Source organism: Blennius ocellaris, assembly GCF_963422515.1.
Source record: "Blennius ocellaris genome assembly, chromosome: 2".
Taxonomy (NCBI): domain Eukaryota; kingdom Metazoa; phylum Chordata; class Actinopteri; order Blenniiformes; family Blenniidae; genus Blennius; species Blennius ocellaris.
Genome location: NC_137651.1, coordinates 17385553 through 17405854, shown reverse-complemented (window position 1 = coordinate 17405854; position 20302 = coordinate 17385553). Strand labels below are relative to the sequence as shown.

The 20302-nt window shown below is 44.4% G+C and overlaps 1 protein-coding gene across 6 annotated transcripts; it reads right to left on the bottom strand.

Annotated features, from left to right (window-relative positions):
- Positions 1-1188: 1188 nt before the first annotated feature.
- On the bottom strand, positions 1189-20242 carry git1 (G protein-coupled receptor kinase interacting ArfGAP 1). Of its 6 annotated transcripts, none has more exons than XM_080507987.1 (21): positions 19892-20242; positions 15876-16009; positions 14919-15031; positions 13979-14084; positions 12767-12853; positions 12290-12420; positions 12089-12183; positions 11946-11988; positions 11218-11244; positions 10497-10545; positions 9947-10019; positions 9209-9306; positions 8215-8356; positions 7710-7834; positions 6568-6720; positions 5197-5532; positions 3931-4002; positions 2924-3000; positions 2488-2664; positions 1576-1639; positions 1189-1474 (listed from the first exon to the last, which is right to left on the bottom strand). In XM_080507987.1, exons 1-21 carry the CDS (start codon positions 19941-19943, stop codon positions 1259-1261), a joined length of 2370 nt encoding a protein of 789 aa, XP_080364113.1. In that variant the 5' UTR covers positions 19944-20242; the 3' UTR covers positions 1189-1258. The 6 variants fall into 6 exon arrangements, with proteins under 6 accessions (XP_080364113.1, XP_080364114.1, XP_080364116.1 ...); XM_080507988.1 differs by having other exon boundaries at positions 2942-3000; XM_080507990.1 differs by having other exon boundaries at positions 8215-8326.
- Between the last annotated feature and the right edge of the window lie 60 nt (positions 20243-20302).

The following is a 20302-nucleotide window of genomic DNA, read 5'->3' as shown; positions in this document are numbered from 1 at the left end:
CTGATAAATGAGGCAAATGGTACGATAAATCAAGCGTTTAAAAGAAGAAAAGAAAAAGAAACAACTGAGGACTCACGTAGAGAGGATTTTGATCCGAGGGGGCTTCCGTTCAGACGGCAACAAATCCCCCACTTCCTTTTGGCAAACGATCAACCCCTTGGCCAGATGACATATCAAAACATGAAAAACAACTCCTTCACCAAGTGTTTGAGAAATGTCGAGGACCGCTTCACAGGTTGGCTTCGTGTGTAAATACGTGTGTGCACTTGAATCCCAGTAAGAGGTTGGCGCGTCGTCCCACCCGATTCCCTATTCTGCCAAATGAGAATCAGAGAATTTGCATCCCAACCACAATTGAAACAAACATCAACAGTTAAATCAACAGTCAGTAAAATTATCAATACAAAAAAAAAAAACAACTAAACAATTGGCATGATAAACAATAATAAATCACAATTATTCCAGTGTAAGTGTTTCGTTTGTTTTAAGTCAGTAAAAAAAAAAAAAAAAAAAAAAAAGTGTTTTCTGTCCTCAGGAGGTGCAAATCACACTGATCTACAGATTCAAAAAAAGAAGAAAAGAAAAGAGAAAACATGCCAGATCATGCTGTGTACCACCATTGACAGATTGGGGGGGGGGGGGGGGGGGGGGGGGGGTAGCCAGCTCAGAGGACAGAGGTGGGGTGCGTCCTGGATCCATGCAGGACAGAGGGATGGAGGGGATGTCGTGGTTGGTCTGACCTCTCTCGAAGCATACCCCCCTCCCCCAACCCTCACCCACTCTTTTCCTCTACGTGGTTAAATTAAAACAGGAAGGCTGTAAATAAATAGAGCAGGAACGGTTCAGGATCCAGTTGACTGTACATTGCCATCGTATCTGTTGTGCGCTTTGCCAAAGTCAGAGCGCCTTATTATACAAATCTGATTCCACCACTTTGGGCTGCAGTTCCCACGATGGATCCTCCCACTCGTCCTCCCCCTCGCTCTCTTTTCTCTGTAGTGTTTCCATCAAAACAATTACATTTTGTTTGCGTTCTGATTCTCTCCCATGCATATTCCAAACTTGTCTTTGTTTCTTCGTGGCAGGAGTCGTCACCCCCCCCCCCCCCCCCCCCCCCCCCCACCCCCGTTTCAGTCAGATGTTGTGTCCACATATCCCACCCCGGACTCTATCCCTCTTTCTCCGCACTCGCCCGTCTCATCGGTTGTAAACCCGGCCATGCACCTCTCTCCCTCCTCCCCCTCCAGAACTTCTCGTGTCACTGCTTCTTCTCACGAGTGGTGATGGTGACCAGCTGCTTGGCGGCCTTGGCGATGTCGTAGGCGCACTGGATGACCTGCTGCGTGAGGAGCTGGTAGTCCACTGCGGGGGCCCCGGGCTCCGAGGGCGCCGCCTTACGGCACTCCACCTGCAGCCGGGAGGCACTGGAGGCCAGCAGACGGAGGGAGCAGTGCACGGCGTCCAATGCTGGGCGCTGCAGAAACACAGAGGCGACCGCAGGTTACCGCGAGGAGCACGACTTCCGCCACACAGAAAAGAGGCGAGAGGTGCACAAAATGAGAAGGGAACTCTTACTTTGGGGAAGAGCGAGGCCATCTCGGTCACAGCAGAGTGGATCTTCTCAGAACATGGGACAAAGCTAAGAAGAGAAATCAAACCTTGCGTGAAAACCAGCACATGAAGGACATTCTGAATGGGGGCTTTGACGGTATTGAAGTAAAGCAGAGAGGTAGATTTCATATTTTGGAAGTCTGACTGACACAATAAAAACAAATCCGAGTTTCTTTTGAATGACAACGACTGGGAGGAAGTATTCAAAATACAGCCTTTTGAGGAAAAAAGTGACAAGATGAGAACATCTATTGTGCTGATCCTCTTTACCCAGCAACCTGCCTCCACATACTGCTTGTGTTGCAACATACATCAGTGACAAGAGATGGATGATGGCAATGGCCTTGATCTAATCAATAGATTTCCAACATTAAAGGTTCATTGTGAAATACACAAGAACCATTGTTTATTGAATTGAATAAACAAAGTAAACGGCTTACTATATTATCATCACGTTAGAAATAAATGATCTCCATAAGTGAATGCAAGCAGCTGATTTCATGGCAAAATATATCAAAATGATGTATTTGTTTGTTACATTATAGTCACATCATTGCTGTTTTCAACAACTGGTCCCAACTTTCATGGGAAACATTCAGAAGTTGTTTGATACAATAAACTAATTGAGTTTCCGGTTCCACTTAAAGAGAAAAAGCTGTAAATGTAACAATTCTAACCTCATTTCATTTACTGTTTTCTGAAGTACAATTTCAACTTATTTCTTTGTCGCTCTTACCCAACAGTTTAATAATAATTTATGATCATTATAGCTGTTCTATATTTCTGGGGTTTTGCAATTAGCAGAGTCATCACTAATAATATTATTGGTCATTCTTTTCTTTGAAAGAAATTGTCTCGGTGCTGGGCTCCACCTACCTGTCGTGTTTGAACTCCTGAGCGGCTCTGAGAAGCTCCTGGATGTTCTTGGTCACCTGCTCCGTCTTCAGGATGACATCTTCTGTGCACGGTAGGGTGGGGTCCGGCTCCCCCGGATCCCCACCCCCTCCATCCTCAGACTCTCCACGGCCCTCCTCCTCACTGCTGCGGCCCATACTGGAAGAGGCAAGACAGAAACAGTTTCATTAACACCTCGCATCAGATGCGACAGTCACAACTGGACTCACACTGTCTCGGCACTGCATGTGTTTAGCACTTTATGGAGTACCTGCTCACCTTTACTCTCTCATTAATAAGTGCGAAAGGAGATCAGTAACCTCCTTTGTTTTGAAGAGAAAAAAACTGATCGTATCACTGATCTGAAAATGAAATTCTTATTTAACATAAGCAGGAAATGGGCACGCTTGTGTGTTACCTTAGTGAAAAGTCGTACGTTTGTGTGTTGTCATAGTCACTGTCTGTGCCACTGCCGTGCTTCTCTGCTTTATGGCCCTGTAGAGAACAGCACAGCACCAATCAGTACAATGATCACACACCTGAAACAGCCTCATAGATACATACATCCAAAAAACATTTGTTTCCGGCCACATATACTCCTGGTTGAGAGCTGCTATGAGCATAGCAAACCTGTAGGGGCCAGTGTAACAGGAGGCGTGAAGCCATGATAGCCAATCAGAATCCTAGAAAAACTTACATTGTCAGTAATTGTGATGTAAATATCCTCCGACCCGTGTTAGACGCAAACAGGGACAGTTTTTCCAGATCTCTACTGTGGCCGGAGTTTTCAGGAATCATCGTTTATAATGACTCATAGCTGCATTTATGTGTAAACGCGAGGCCCAAATGCAGAGAAATATCAGTTTTTAAATACCAAAGAAAAAAACCTTGGTATGAGTAAATGTGGGCCGGCACTACTGCTGTTTTATAAAGCTCTGAACTATTAAGACAGAATATACAGTATTCTGTCTTAATATCACATCTTCTGGACTAAAATTTCTTTCCGTTCCCAGAGAATAATGTTGAAGCTCGTTTAGTTAGAAAGCTTGAAATAAAATAAAAAAATATAATATATTTTTATCTCTCCTTGTTTTTATTCACCTTCTACCTTTGTTGATGTTAAGTGTTATTGTTGTAAAGTGTTAATCATGGCATTGATGGAATGAATGAAGAAGTTTGTCCATATCAGGTTGTGGCAGAGAGAGCACGTGGTGCGAATCAGGTGACTGCCACACTTAAAAGTTTACCATGCAGGCACAGTTAAGAGTTAGATTTCTGAACTGTGAATACAGAAACCAAAAGATTGTATGCAGGATACGGGGTTATTGGGGGCTCTTCAGATTTTCTGCGACACTTTTTGACAAACATTGAAACAAATAATCTCAATTTCCCGAATGAACTTTATGAAAACCTGGAGCAGCTCACCATGTATCTGCCCATCTCGGTGGATCCGGACAGATGCTGACCACCATATGGCGCCGGACCACCCTTCCTTACCTGGGGGGGAAGGGATGGAGGAGGAAAAAGGCAGAGGATGGGGAAGTAGTTGTAACAGAAAGGGATGGATCATGAAATGATCAGGGAAATAACAAGAGAGTGGGGAACAAAGAGAAGAAATGCTTTGGTAAACTGCAGAAACAGAAGATGAACAAGCCAGTGAAGTGTTTCCAGTCTGACTCAGCAGGTCACCCATCATCCCATCAAGACTACACGCCTCTGGTCATCTTACAAGAAAACCAAGAAAACTGCCAACTAAACTATATGGAGATTACCTTGTAAATATTAAAGCAGCTAAAATAGTCACTACTCACAGACTTGACACTATTGCTGATCTGGTACACTACAGCGCATAGTAAGCAGGAGTGATCAAGTGTGGCAACATCGAAGCTGAAATGGCAATGCAATGACAGACAGAATGCTTACATCCAGAGGATGCACGGCTGCACTGCAGTGAGCAAAGGACGGACAGGTGAAGACACAGACGGAAAGAGAACAGACAAACGGGTAAATCTTTGAATGGAGATGAGTGACTGGACACTGAATCCTCTGCAGGAGGTCTTCATGATGTGTTTGGACACCGCAGCTCTACGTCCCTGCTGAAGGCTAAAACACAGCTGAACTGGCCACCTGGTTGTCTGCCATAAACGAAACCTTACTATAAAAACATGTTCATGTACATCCTATAGGTATGTGTGTGGGTGGAGGTGCATGCATGTGGGAGTGTGTGTTTCCAGCATCTCCAGAATAAGCAGCAATCCAGCAGAAGGGGAGCGAACTGGGAGGTCAAAAAAGGCTGAAAATGTCAACGGGTTAAAGGGTGCACGGCCGGCTAGGGAGCGGAGCATCGGAGATGTTGACAGGCAATAGAAGAGGTGAAACAATTGGTTGTTTTTCTCCATCTTTCTCCTTAAGGTCACACTTATGCATTCCATGTACGAAGCTAAAAGCACACTGAAAGGTCAAGCCACATTTGAACACACCACAAGATTTTTGACATTCAAATGAAGGATTGTGCAAAAGCGGACCTTTCACAGAGAAGGATCGGGAACTGAGATGCAGGGGGAGAGAAAGGGAAAATTTGAAGTCTCAGGATTGGACCATCATCCCTTAATCAAGCCAATCAAGGCCACTGAAAGAACAGTGGGTAGTGGAGAGGGGCCAAAAAGGATGGGGGGGGGGGTTCTAACTTACGCTGTGTGTGTTGAGGGGCTGCAGGCGGGCTTCCAGGGAGTCCAGGGCTGGGGGACCATGGGCCGTGGGGCCAGGGGCGGCCCCTGGTAGGTACATTGAGAAGGCCTGGCGTTCCCTCCGGTGGGGGTGAGTGTGGGGGCCAACTGAGGAGGGAACCGAGTGCCCCGGGGGATCAGCTCCTGGCCCAAACCCACCCCCTCCTCCTATTCCGACCCGCATCCCACCCTCCGGCCAGTGTCCTCCTCCACCACCAGGACCCCCAACCCCATGGCCAGCTGACCCCCCAGCCTGCTGGCCTCCCCGCAGCGCACTGTTCTCTGTCTGCATCCGGGTGATCTACAGGAGAGGAGCAAGGGAGCAGGAGGGGCAAGAGGATGGAGGGAAGAACATGGGGAGGTTGAAGGGAAAGGAGGGGAGGGCGGGTCAACGGAATGGTCATCAACACACATCCATAATTACAGGTTCTGTACATACAGGGCTTCACTCGCATAATTACTGGGGATGGAAGGATGGGATATGAGGTGGTTACACTTCAATAAGCAGAGATTAGTTCTGAGGCAAGGGACAGAAGCCAAAGTACATACCTGCACATATACACCTGCGATGCATTCAAGGGTCAACAAGGGGAAATGAAGCCTCGTCTGACCTGAGACAGTGTTTACTACCACCTAATTTGAAACTTGTTTAGTAGTGGTGTGTCCGTAAACCTTGTGCTGCTAAATGTTGACAAAATCATTTGCGTGGCGACAGGAAATGGGTCACATAAGCCGACAGTGATGGCCACTAATGAATACATTACACTAATGAGGGCAACTCAAGATGTGACGAGAAACAGATGAACACTATAAAAACTGGGCCTCAAATGGCAAAAAACCCAGAATAAGTTTCATATGAGGATGGCACTTGCTTTTAGATAACAATGGAAAGCTGTCACCAAATACATCTTCCAGTTGAATCAGTGGCGGAAAATGACACCCTGTCAGACAAAACAAACGTACTTGGAAAGATGTTAATATGTTCAATTGTCCCCCCACTATTCTGACATTCTTCACTCATCTTGTGTGTCATTTAATATGTCCCATCTTCCAGTCATTATCCTCTTTCTGATTATATATTCCAACACATTATATTAAGGCTATTATGTTTATCCTTCACAGAAACAGTTCCGGCAGCATCATCTCCTCTCGCTTCTCTCGCTCCCTGCTGCTTTCCATTATTATTAATAAGAATGAATAATTCAACGTGAATGTCATAACTCCTGCCGTCAGCTTTTTCCTCCACATTCCTCCTCTGCCGTTACTGAGAGTGTTAAACTTCAGCCTCGATTTGCACGACTCCTCATTGTCCGTCACTCTCTTCCCAGCTTCGTACCTCCTTCTGGAGCCGCCGGAGCTCCTCGCTCAGGTTGTTGTTGACCTTCATCAGCTGTTGCACTTTGGCTTCTGAAGAGGCCAGAGCCTTCTTCACCTCCAGATACTCCTGCAGGGTGATGGGGCCATCCGACAGGTCTGACGAGTCCATACTCTGGATCGATAAGACATGGGGCAGGTGGACAAAACACACAAAAACACAGACGAGATAATCATGGAATGAGGAAACTGATATAAGGAGGCTTGTGAATGGCTTCCTTCAAGTGTCATCGGTGCATCGTAATCGGGCTCACACGATCCGCTTCAAAATGAAGCCATTATGCAGTGAACAGTATGCAATCTGTGTTTGGATGTGGAGGTAATGTGAGGATTTACAGTATGAATCGATGCCTTTTTAAGAAGCTGTGTAAAAACAGAGCTTACAGCTGTGTGAGAGAAAGAGCTGGCTGGTACTCAGAATTACACACACAAACAGTGGAGCCTCAGTTCTTGCTGTGAATGCACCAGCCTCCCCCACTTCCTGTGACCCTCGTGCTCAAATTCAGCCGTCTACCACTCCCGAAAACCAAAACCATGAAAAGCATCTCTTCTACAATATTCTCTGTAGCTCTGTTCAAAATTCACCAACTTCAGATGCAAATCATTCCTTTTTCTCTCTTCTTACTACAACACCACATAATTTTTTGGTCTCACAAGCACTTTAATACAGAACACATAGATGGGAGAGGATCTTCAGATGTGTAGCTTCTCAGAGTTTTTCCCGGTGAACAAAACCAGTATACAAGAAAGAAATTGGAGTGTTGGTTTACCGATTGTTTACTTTTGCCATTTCTGCCACTCCAACATCATTTCTCTGCCCCTCACTCTGTCTCTTCCCTCCTATTACACACAGTCTTTCTCTGCAAGAACAATGCTTCTCTAATATGGACCCAGAATAGCTGATGAGGTCACCCATGAGCTATGTGGCAGCGCCGGCTGTGGCCGCTTCTCCCAAAGCATGCTGGGAGAGGAGGTGATTCAAGGGGTTTTTTGTAGAAAAGAAAAGATGTCACTAAATCAATCCATCTTCTGCAAATAATTAAAGAGGTGAACATTTAAGAACAAGTATCCAAACAGAGTATTGTCCGGTCATTACGAGCCTACCTTGGCACGGTTGCTGCGCTGTGTGTTGTTGTTGTTCTGGGCGGTCAGCTCACTGTCTGTGTCCTCATCGGACGCTACACTGTCGTAGTCATGCTGGTCGTCATCGATGCACGGGTCCAAAGCACCTGGAGAAGAAAGAAAATGATTCCAGTTTTATATTTTGGAAGAGGCTAATAACACTGATGAATGATTTCAACTACTTTCGTTCTTAATGTGCAAATCTTAATATTAATGTGGATGGGCTGGTGCAGATTTAACATCAACAATAAATCTTCGAAATACTTTCTCCCTCTGTGGAATAAATAGCTGGACAAGTTCCCTTCTGCAGCTATAATCGCATCCTCAAACGCTGTAAAGCTTCTTGTTGTACATAAAAATACAAGTATAAGTCAATAAATAGACTGCGGTACATCCATATCTGTTGTTAGAGTAAATGGCATAGCACTGCTATTTATGCTTTAAAGGCATTAGGCCTAATGTATCTCCTCCTTTCTCCTCGTCTCACCTGTCGGGCTGATGAGACCTTTTCCCTGCTGTCTCCTTTTGGCGTCACTGAGGATGTCGATGATGAGTGTGGCGAACTCCCGAGCATTGAAACGGGCAAGCTTCTGCCGGCCCTGGGAGAGAAACGAGTCGGGGAGGTAGGGCTTTGTGTTATTTAAACACGTGCGTGCAGCAGCATGACTGGCTCTAACAATTCAGCACGTTCTATCATGAGCTGTGTGGAGCACTGATACAATGCAGCCCACAGTCGGCGGCTCATTGCCTGTGTGACGACTGTGGTCAACTACCATGCGCTGTGGAAAAACACAGTCATACTTGAGACCCACAGACGGTGCTCACACTTGCATGTGCAGAATGAAATGTAAACTGTACAATTAAGTGAAAGTGCAGGCCTTTGTAAAGAAAATGAAAAAAAAAGAAAAAAGTACTTTGGACCTCAAAAGCCATCGTAGAATTACTTCACAAGCTGTTCTATTAATAACACACCATTCTCGAGGACAAATGAGGTAAAAGATTCAACCCCAGACGCGCGTTTGGGTTTCACTGTTTTCCACCATAAATAGATAGCTCCTGACCACAGAGAACAGACCAATCAGTGCAGAGCAAACGTGGCGATATGGGTCTTTTTCTTTTTTTCCTTCCGCGTGTGGAAGATTGAGTTAAACGTCACTGTTTACACCACTGAGCCACACAGATGAGGAGAAACTATGTGAGAGGACATGGGATTTCGCTCTCTCACACGAGAGCACAGGGAAAAAGGGGGGAGGCGTGAAAGGAGGCAGGATTAGGAGTTCTCACAGCTGAAGGAAATCCCATGTTAATTTCACACTCTTTCACAGCTTCCCCAGAAACAGACGGTCTCGGAGATCAAGTGGTTTCAGTTTATCTTGGAGAATGTTTTTGTTTCTCTCCACAAATAAAAACCATGCTAAATTTCACAGAGTGATGACATAAATGCATGTACAAATATGAAAGTGTGTGTGTGGTGTGTTTACCTGGTTGCGTGTGGCCGAGTATTCAGGATTGACCGGTAAGAAAGGGACTGCGCTGCGTTCTGTTACCAGAGTGCTGTGGTTCTGGGTTGTGAGCCACACTGGAGACAAAAACAGAGTGGAAAGAACAGATCTGTGAGTATTTGTGTGCGGGAGTGTATTTAAGCAACAAGGTCATTTTGACTAGAACATGCGCAGCCGCCCACATCCAGCAGCGTGTCCATGCACCTACAGATACACAGAGACATAAACAGTACAGCAAGAACTGTGCTATAAATAAGAAAATAGAAAAAAAAAAACCATTCATTTCATCTTCTAGTAGTCTTGTCTCCCCAAGTTGTCGCACTGTTTATCTCTGTTACTTACCTGCTGTGCTTCTGTCAAAAAGCACAATTTGACTGTTGCCGTTACCGAAGGAAAAGAAGGGAAGAAAAGGAAAAAAAAAGAAAAGAGAAAGAGTTGGAGAGGAGGAGGAGAGACTGAAGAATATGTGAGGCACTTCCTCACTTGGACTCTCCTCCTCCCTCACTCACAACATTCGGTCTTTGTTGCTCAGACTCTTTTTTTTTTCCTTTCCTTTTCCGTCCATCCTTCAAAACTCGCTCTCAATCACATTAATGCTTTATTTTGTCAGAGATTAAATTCTCTCTCTTTGTTCATGTTATTAATGTCAAATGAATGCTTTGTATTTAGTGCCAAGACAAGGTTGTTCTCCCCTATATGAGTGGACATGAGGATCACCTGCATCATTTTCCCGGCGATCCACTTCGTCATACACATCCATTGCCAGTTCCTCAAACAGCCGGTTGTTGAGCTGTAAAGCAAACAAGTACACTGAGCCTTGAAAACATCGACAGGTTTTATTTATCTACATAGATACACTTGACAGAAAAAACAAAGATCTGTATGAAAGAAAATGTGCTGTCACCCTGGTTAGAGATGTTTTAGAAATGTCTTGGTTCATTCTCCGATTCCCTATAAACACTCGATAGTCTTTACAAAAATGCTGTCAGGAATTAGGAGCAAAGCTCTTCAAACATTGATGAGTGATTATCGTATTCTGAATTATCCATACTGTATGGCGCAAAGCAGCCGGCCAGGGAAAAAGCAAGCACTACTTTAGTTTGGAACAAACAAATATGTCTGTTTCATCAACCAGTTTTAGTCCAATGCAATCTTGTTGAAACCAGTCACGTCTTTTCACTGGATGATTTCTAAGAACGCCGTCTCCTAAACGTTGTGCTTTGATGTTTACTGCCTGGAGATGACCGATGGGGTGTGTGGATCTCACCGCTTGGAGTTTCTTCTTGGCAGCCTTGGCTAACTCTGAGAGGTCCAGACTATTAAATGAAGCACAGAAGGTGACAGTCAGACAGGCAGCGCAGACAGACAGTCACACTGAGACACACAGGAGAAGGGTGGGAGGAAGAAATGGAGATAGAGACGACAGCGAGTGGTGAGGAGGAAGGGATAAGGGATGTTTTGGTAGGGAGAGGAGAGTGTGGCTATATTGAGGAGGGATGCACTGGGTGTCAGACCAAGACAGCTTGTTTGAATAATGACTGCTGGTGGTAACTAAAAATTGTGGAATATCAGCAAGTTATGCCTGTCAAAAACTTTGCTTTCTTTGCAATACGTTACACAAAACTCACACAAAACTTACACAAATAGAAAGAAAGTTCACCTACTGGTTTTAAACAACTACATTCCTTAGGTTTAAGTGAGGGGTATCGGCTGCATTTATATCCATTTTTAAAATTTTGAATAAGAGGTACTCATTAGTTCGATTTAAATATCCTTTTGAACTACGGCCATACGGCACAATTTTAACAGCACAATGCTAAAAGATAAAACAATATTCGATCAGTGTCACCACTCAAGAAAAAGAGGTGTGGTAAAGAGCAGCGAAACACACTAAACACTAGGTTGCAGGGAGAGACAGACAGAGAGAGGGAGATGTGTGAAATGGAGGAAGAGATTCTGGAAAAAAGGAACAAGGAAAGTAAAGATACCTCTGTGTCGGGCACTTAGGACGAGCTCTGGCTCCACCAAGCGCAGCGAAATGGAGAGAACAGAAAACGAGTGAGAGAAAGGAAGAAACAAGACAGAAAGAAGGGGAAGAGAAGCCACATCAAAACAGCTTTAGTTGTTATTTTCAAGAGGAACCATTCACCAGACCAGAGCAGACACGAGTGGCGTTAGATGGCGGCTCAGAAATAAGACCCGCTTTGACGTGCACTTGGTTGATCCACGCGGTGCAGAGATTTCAAAGTGGACTTTTTCGATCGACAGCTGACCCATCAAACAACTCAAGAGAAGATGTGCCAAGTCACGATATACCACATCCTGAGCGTGCACTACTGCATCTCTCCAATCCTGCAGTTCGGCATGGATAAACCAAGCACATTTCAAGTGTCTGACTCACTGCAGTTACCTGCGAGTTACCAGAATTTACAAGAAACAGCCAGATTTAAAAACAAAACTTCTTTATGAGTGGTGGCGGTGGGGGGGTGCTGCACCCTATGGCGCCACCCTGTGGTCTGAACACTATGCTACATCGGGACCACAGTATCCATGCCAGGGAGAGAGGGTGAAATGAAGAAGCCACAGAAGCATGGCAAAGTAGGGAGCTGCAACTACACTAATCCAGTTTCTTCATGCAATCGAATCACACCGTGCAAAACAACAATAGGCTGCTCAGAGTCAATTCAATACACAGAAATCACCACATTCTGCATACCTGTCTGCCATCTGAGGAATGATATAATGGCCATTCTTGTGGTCTGAGCAGAGGAGAGGAGAGCAGAGGAGGGAGTTTTCTTAATGCTCTTTACAGAGGTGAACTGTGACACTCCTGCACACAATACTGGTACCGAGGGTTACCTGGACGCCGCCCACACAAGTAGAACGCAAGCCGGTCTGTCAGCTCATACTGACACTCCACCAAGCGCTCCGCGAGCTCTATATGACCCGCCTGCCTGGAACACACAAATGAATAACATATTTGCGATGCGTTTGCCCATTTCACAATCTCGCCCACTTTGTCCCCAAAAGAATTCAATCTGCACAATCAATGGAGAGTACCTAGCATAATCCATAGGGGTGCGTCCGTTGATGTCAGGTGCTCCAGGGTCTGCACCGTACACGATGAGCAGCTCGGCCTGTAAGATCTGTCCCGCCTTGGCTGCCACATGTAGCGGTGTAGTGCCTTTCTCCTGGAGCATTCCGGTGTACACAGACACATGAACACCATTTCAAATAGCATAGCAAGTGTGAAGAGAATAATTGAACAGTGTGATATAATTTCCTTTTAAGCGACAAATTAATAGGGAAAGATGTTTTATTTTGCTGACGCATTTCGACTGCAGTCATAGTCAAAACACGCCACTAAGGTAAAACAGTTTTCTGTACCAATTTGTTGCTTCATAGGAAATGATATCATAAAGTTAAAACGATTAAATGAATGTAATTCAGCAGGGCTAATTGCTGGATGCAGTGAGTCAGCATGTAATATATATATATATATATATATATTTTTTTTTTTTTTTTTTTTTTACTGACCGGGTGGAAGAAGTTGGCCTGAGCGCCGAGGGACAGGAGCCGAAGACACGTCTCTAAACTCCCTGTTCGCACACTCGAATGAAGTTGCTAATGGAGAATAAACGGAGAGAGGAAGAAGGGGTGGGAAGATCATGGAGAGACAGAAACAAGCAGAAATCCCTTATTAGCCCCGTGTAGCTCCACAGCATTAGGGATCATTATTACATCCTGCTGCGTCATTCAGATCACTTCCTGCCAGGGGGGTTTTATGACTGAGAGTGCATGTGTGCCTGTAGGTGAGTGCACACACGTGTGTGTGTTTATGTGCAATGCTCTGACATTTAAAAGTGAAACAACCCTTGTGCTTGAATACGCTGCTGCGCTCTCTTGCTGTGCCTGTATAGGCCAATTAATCCCAGCTCATAACATTTTACACCTCAGCTGTGTACTATGGGGTTATATTTGGGCACAGAAATGAGAATATGTCTCCAGTTTTTTTGACAGCATAGCACTGAGGCACACTGCAACACACTGTCAAAGAGAATATGGGCAGAAATGTCGAGAAAAAGATGACAGATACACAGAGTATGAAATCCTGATCGGAAATAAGCAATTAGTTTTAATGCAGTAGCTAGTGCAGACTTTCCAATAATTGCACTGTCTTTATATAATGTATTTCTGAATGGAACCTGTGTGATTGCCAAACTTTGATTAATACTGCTGAGCGGGCCTGCACTAGAATGAAACATGGATTTGTTTAAGATGAGCAATATTCTCATGAATTTAGGAGTTAGTTTTACTCTTCTTGTGTAGAATACAAACACATTGTCCAAACATTTACAACATATTTTAAAGATACTCCAATAATACCAGAAATGATATCAACTCAGGTGAAAATAAAAACAGTTCACGAGGCAGCATTTATCCTGCTTTTATCCCTTGTGCTGCCACAGTGGATCACGTGATCTGCTTGATAGAATTAACAGAAGTTTTACACTGGATGCGCTTCATGACACATCCAGAGTAAGTGGATGTAAAGTGCCTTGGTCAGGGGCACACAATGGGATTTGAACCAGTGACTTCTGGTTTCAAGCTTGCTTCCCCAACCTTTATCCCACGACCATCTCAAAGAGAATTATAGTAGTTACACTGAATTCTACACTTATCTCAGGTTATATATTTTTAGATTACATTTCTCCCTGAAATTGAAGGAAATATCCTCACCATACTCACCTTACTGAGATCCTTTGTAGTGACGCCATCGTCATCGCGGCAGGGCAGCTTGTGCACAAATGCCAGCATCTGGTATTTGGCTCTGATGAACTCTGACTTAGTGGGGCTGCACAGGAGAATGTAAGATGCTTAGCAAAAAAATCCAGATCAACAGAAAATGGCCAAAACCCGCTACACTGTGCTGCTGTCCTCAATATGCACTGAGCCACCATTTCATGGGTACTCCAAACTGTACACAGGCATTCAGTTAACAAAAGCCCGAGTGGGATCTGAAACATGACACAAGAAGATGAGATGATTTGTCTTTTGAGAAAGGTTTTGTGCTTTGATTTCACTTCTCCTCAGTTGTTTGATCTGCTGTACCGAGTGAAAAATCACAAAAAAACAGCCCACCCACACTCTTATCTTCAGTAACTGGTTAGGCACAAACAGCAGTGCTCTTTATGAGTAAGGCGAGAATCTATTTGTTTCCCATTTTACTACATAATTACAGACACTGCTAAAGCCCCTCCCATCTGGTGAGAATGAATTGATGTCTACACTGAATGAGGAGTGATTTTGCTAGTTTATTACTATTTGTGTAATAAGACTTAAATATGATGAATAATGCAATGAGATTTACCAAGCGGAAGACAGTTTAGCTGCAGATTTGTGGTACCTATTCTGCATTTCCAATACTTGATCTTATGACCCTTTTATGGCTATATTTAAGCCCCTCGGTTCACTAACAACTTTTTGTGAAGCAAAGGCTTCTGAGAGAGCACAACACCATTCATGTGGTAGGTGATCCTCAATCCTAATAGAAAACTGTTTAGTTGGACTGAAGCAACCACCGGTTGCTTCACCGCTGAAAGCGCCCATTACGATTCGACAGCGACCATCATTTCTACGTCTATGTTAGTGTTGCTGTGTGTTGTGAGGCTGCAGGCAGGATACTTACTGGACCTTGTCCTGAGGGTTTGGTTTCCTTCGACCACTCTGCACCTGAGCGGGATCGAGGAGGCTGTGTTCCCATATGGAGTTGGCCCCGTTACTGGCCAAGGTCTGAACCATCTGAAGCGCGAGGACACAGAGACACACATGCACAGAGACAGTGACTAATGGTTTCTACTTGTGTTTGCAAGTATGTTTTGTTAAACAGGATTTCATCCGCTGTGTCTAAAGTCGAATCAAAATGGGCCATAAAATGACAAAAGCACCCACTCTCATTTTATACTTAAATGCAGGATCTGAGTCAACCCTGCAGTACTTCTCACAGTCACACGGTAACCCACTAATATTAAACCCTGTTGGCAGTGCAGGGTTAGTTTGAACATGTTTAACCAGCATGGGGAGTAAGGTCAGTTGATCCGTCTTATTTTCCAGAGTGGCAAGCAGGTCGGACTCTAGGATGCAGCTGTGTCAACAGCAGACACAATAAATGTCAACCCGACTCAGCAGTCCCAATTGTTTTTTTTGTTTTTTTTAATCTCCCTAAGTGGAGCCAGACACGAGCAACCTACCAGATCTGTGACTTGAACTTCATTCACCTCACTGTGTTCTGCTTAGTTATGAAGTGAGCAGAAGCAGTGGGAGGTGGGGACAGATGCAGCACATCACTTGTGGTTTGAACCTCAGTTGACCATTAATGTAAAACGCCTTAAAGCCTCTGTGACCTCAAAAATGTGTCTCAAAAGCTTAACAACACAGATGTACAATACAATATCATTAATACTAATCTACAACATCTAATGTTTTATCCAAAAGCCATCTCCTGCAGAAAATAAACAAACTGCAGATAAATATTGGCTGCTGAGTCAGAGTTCTGTTCTCCTGCTGCATTTGTGGATCTATCCTGGGCTTTGGGCACTATATTTGTGTTCTTCTATTATATCTGGTCTCCATTTCCCAGTCTTACCTGCAGTAGTGCGGGAGGCCATCCACTGTGCCTCAGGTGCTTGACTATGGAGATATGGCGGCCTAAGCTGCGGTGCACTGAACAGCATTCATCACAGATCAGGACGCCGCGGTTGATACTTGTCCAGCCCGGGTCTGAGAGACAAACAGGAACACATTGATGGGGTTACGGTTGTTATGGAAACATTATTATGTGCTATTGAAGAATTCTGTTCTTCTCTGTATCCTGGTAAAATGTTTTGATTTTTTCTCTGAGGGACTCCGGCCTTGTAATCTTATTTACGAACTCAGCGGACATGTTTTCCCTTTTACTTCAGTGTAGCTGTGTCAGGACGGTGAGAGCGGGAAAGGTTTGTCACCCACAGGCATAGGAACCACATGTGGGCTCTCACCCCTGTATTTCCGACTTCTCCGTCCTGGTGTAATCAGTATACTCACCCCCGCCTCCCTTAAAATGTTAGCTCGAAGGTTGAACTTTATTACAAGAGCAGTTACAAGAAGAAATCCACAACATAGCCAAGTTACTCAAATCTTCATCAAACCATTCAATTACATTGAGGATCCCCAATTAAAACGGACAATATCCATGTACATAGTACAATCCAGTACATAACTGTTACACCTGTGCAGCTCAGGCTACATTTAGTTCACAGCAAACACATGCTGCTTTTCTACATTAAACTGAAAGTAGCAGTGGAACTCTAAAAGGAAGACACAGCAGTGTAATGTGCCGGGGTTCAGGTCTGGGAGCTTGAGGGTCTTTCCATTTCCAATCAGGATATTCTTACTGTGTGTGCGTGGACAGACTTTCCCAGGCACTCAGATTTGATCCTACACAACAAAACATGCATCTGAAATCAATTCATGATGCTAAACTACCTGTAAATGTGAATCTGAGTGCTTGTCCCAGTGTTTGTGTGGTGATTGACTAGAGATCTGTCCTGGGTGTGTCATGCATTCATACATACTCAGCTGAGATTATTTGGATAAGGCACGACAGCCATGATATGCTGTTTTGCTCAACACTTAAAATAAAGAGTGTTCAATTAATCTCTGTATATATTCAGACAGCTTTGGAACCACTAAAGTGATATTATCAGGAGAATTCTGGAACAAATGTTGTCACTGTGAGAAATGGGGCAATTAGGGCAAATTAAATAAGGCAATAATAACTGACGATTCAATGGCAATCAATTCCACCATTAAGACATGAAAACTGTCAACAATAATGTGGATACAACATGATTGTATTTGAACAATATACACAAATTATCTCACCAAGATGTACATTTATATTAAGGCTTATAATTCAATCAAGCTCATCTGTTTTATTTTTTCTATCGAGAGAATCATATGAACTTAAAGTCGACTCACACAAAGTGTGAGTATGAATGACATGAGGATGAGAGTGGAAGCACAAAGGCCAATGTCAGTCTACTGCCACTGACCGACCAGGCAGAGAGTCTGGGTCATGTTTATGCCCTCAGGACACTGATGTGACGAGCGGCTCACAACCAACACAGTCTGCAATATCAAAACAAATATTTCCACGCGTCCTACAGGCAGAACGTTCACGCACAAACACGCACACATCTACTGTCGGTGTTACTCACTCCCGGGCTAGGATCAAACTGTCTGGGTTTATGGTATTAATGGAGCTAAAATAGTCTATCATCTGATGAACTGACATGCTTTAAGTCTTTTCTGCCAGCAGAATAAGCAACAGTGAATGCAAAATGGCTCTGACAAGAGCTATAGCCTAGTTTAGAACAGTAGCCCGTGGGCTGTAAAAGCTGGACTGCAGCAATTTAATTCCTTAATCTGTGTAATAAATATAAAAACTCCCACAGGCTAGGCTATCTGCAGGGCCCGCTGGATCAATATGAGGCTACACCATTAAGCTATTAGACCTGGATAGACTTTTAGCCATGCTGTATTGGCCAAATCCTTCAGTATGGCAGAATTTTGCCTGAAGTTGACCTAATTAAGTATTGACAACTGTTTGTATAAGTGTCACTTAAGGCTGCAACCAACTTGTGCAGTGATGAATAATCGCATCTAATGTCTGGAAAGCTCCAGCTGAAATAGCATCTAGTAGGTTCTCAGTTTACAAGAAGCCATGGGCAGCTCTTAAATGGTAATTTTGCATGTTCACTGATACACAGTTTTCCATTTTACTCAATGTGATACTCAGCTTCGGCCAAACACAAGCCGCCACATCAAGAAGCTTGCATGAACTACAAATTCGACACAATTTCTGTAAATGCTCGCATCTGCACTCAACACTGAGTTTATACTGATGACAAGATGATTCATTGTTGCTATAAACTGAGCAGATTGCCATAGTGTGACATGAAAGCCTCCAGAGGCTTGGCGAGGAGCGGAAGTATCAGTTGTCCTTTATAGCCATGCCATGGAGTTATCCCTTAGCATGACACAAAGCTGGGTGGTAGGGAGGTGGCCTGTCACCAGTGGCTAGGTCAGCATTTTGCAGTTCACACTGCGTGTGTGTGCATGTCGTCGTAAGGAGGGGCTGCATGTAGTGAGCTGGTGGTTGTAGAAGAAACGAACACAGCTAGAAGCAGGTATGCTGACACAAACATGGAAGCAAGACGTTAGAAAAAAAACAACTCTTTGTCTGCAGAGATTGGTGTGAGTAGACTAGTGTCTTAAAACTAAACCACAGAAATACTCTTTTGTTAGCTGGTTTTGGAAGAATGTAGTTAAGCCAGGGGATATTAAAACTGAAAAGGACATTAAAGAAAATAAGCAGCTGCTGAAATCTGAAAGTAAGACTACAGTGAGAGCAAAGGAGTGGGTTCAAATCCTAAATCACTGGTAAGGTTTTGAGCACCATCTTCAAACTGTGCGTGCAGAAACAGCTATTGGGGGGGGGGGGGGGGGGGGCAGCTGTGAAGAGAGAGCAGCTGTTGTTCTCCATGTACACATGAATGCACGTAGATCACCAATAATCATGGGCTTCAAACTAAACATGGGTTTATGTGAGGCTACATCTGCCACGGGGCAAGGGAGGTGAATCTAAGGTTGCTCTGACTTCACATCCTCCTTCCAAACTCATGGACAGAAAAAAACAAACTCACCCAGCTCAGTGGAGACAGTCAGACACAACCTGTACACAGTGTGGATCACACGTAACTCTTTTGTTGGCAGGTGGATTTTTTGCATTTTCTATCAACTTAAATTAAGATGACAACCCAATATCCTGCAGCACTAAGTGTGATTTCAATTGCAAAGCGTGTTCAGTGAAAATGTTGACATCTAGGTGAAATGTTTATTAAACCAGGTTTTCAACAAACAGCACACAATAAAGCCAAATGCAGGTAAAGCTACCGACTGGGTCTGTGATGAGCTAGCTGCCAATAACTTGGCGTTTAGCAAAACTTAGCTAGTGTGGCTAACGTTGTGGCTCAGCTAGCTCTGCTGTGTACACAAACTCCAAAAACGCACAGACAAGCGTTTTTATTACTTATTGCTCCTTCACTGAAATTGGGATATAGTATTTCGGGATGCTTGGCCTCGGCGAAAAGCTTTAAAAAATAGCCAGCTGCACAGTGAGCCACAATCGGCAGCCTGCTAGCCGAGCTAAGCTAACGTGTTAAGAAGTCTGTCCCGGGGACGAAAAATCAAAACAAACGTCTGGTGAAGTAGAAAAGCTGCATAAATCTGGCACAGATATCGGCCACTGCAGTAAACATACTTTAATTCATCACTGGTGGACCTGCTCAAACGAACACACACATGGATCTGCTCAATGACTTAACGCTGAGCAGCTGTTAGCTCCAGATATTCCCCGTTGTGGTAACACGCCTATTTTTCACTGTTTATTTGCGGCCTAAACGACGCCTGGCCGTTTTCCTGCTCTGCGAACCCGCTGACAGTGACACCCACCCCGGCCCCGATGTCCCACCACGCACGGAGCGCCTCCGCACGTATTGTTCCATCACAATAGTCTATTTTTTTGTTTGTTTTGTTTTTGTTTTTCCCCCTCCTCCTTACCTGGCGCACTGCAGTCGGCGCAGACTTCTGTCCTCTGTAGTTTCCTGGACATGTCGAAAGTGGCTGAAACGGCGAGGTGGATGTCGGCGAAAGATGTGATTATTCGCCCGTCTTTGCTCCACCGCGCTACCGACCGACGTCTACCGTCAACCGACGCGGCCCCTCAATCCCCGGAAGCCGGGCGGTGTGATCGGCTTTCCCGGCCAGCTGTCGGCTGAATGTCCCGTTTTGCTTCTTCTTTTTTTCCCCCCTGCGGTCTTTTCTTTTCGTCTATCGTCCACAAGTGAACTCCAAGTCTAAACGCAAGTTATGTGAACATGGCTAAACGGTGGATATGGATTTTCAGTGTGAGTGTCCGCTGCATTGCCTCCAATCCGCCGAGAGACGGCAGCTCTCCACCTGTCAGTCCGC

Excerpts from the sequence above, each read along its gene's own strand:
- git1 (XM_080507987.1), bottom strand. The coding sequence starts at position 19,943 with ATGTCCAGGAAACTACAGAGGACAGAAGTCTGCGCCGACTGCAGTGCG. Across the intron at positions 12,854-13,978 it reads CTACAAAGGATCTCAGTAAG|CAACTTCATTCGAGTGTGCG; the intron begins GTGAGTATGGTG and ends ATTCTCCATTAG. Across the intron at positions 6,721-7,709 it reads AGCGCAGCAACCGTGCCAAG|AGTATGGACTCGTCAGACCT; the intron begins GTAGGCTCGTAA and ends TTATCGATCCAG.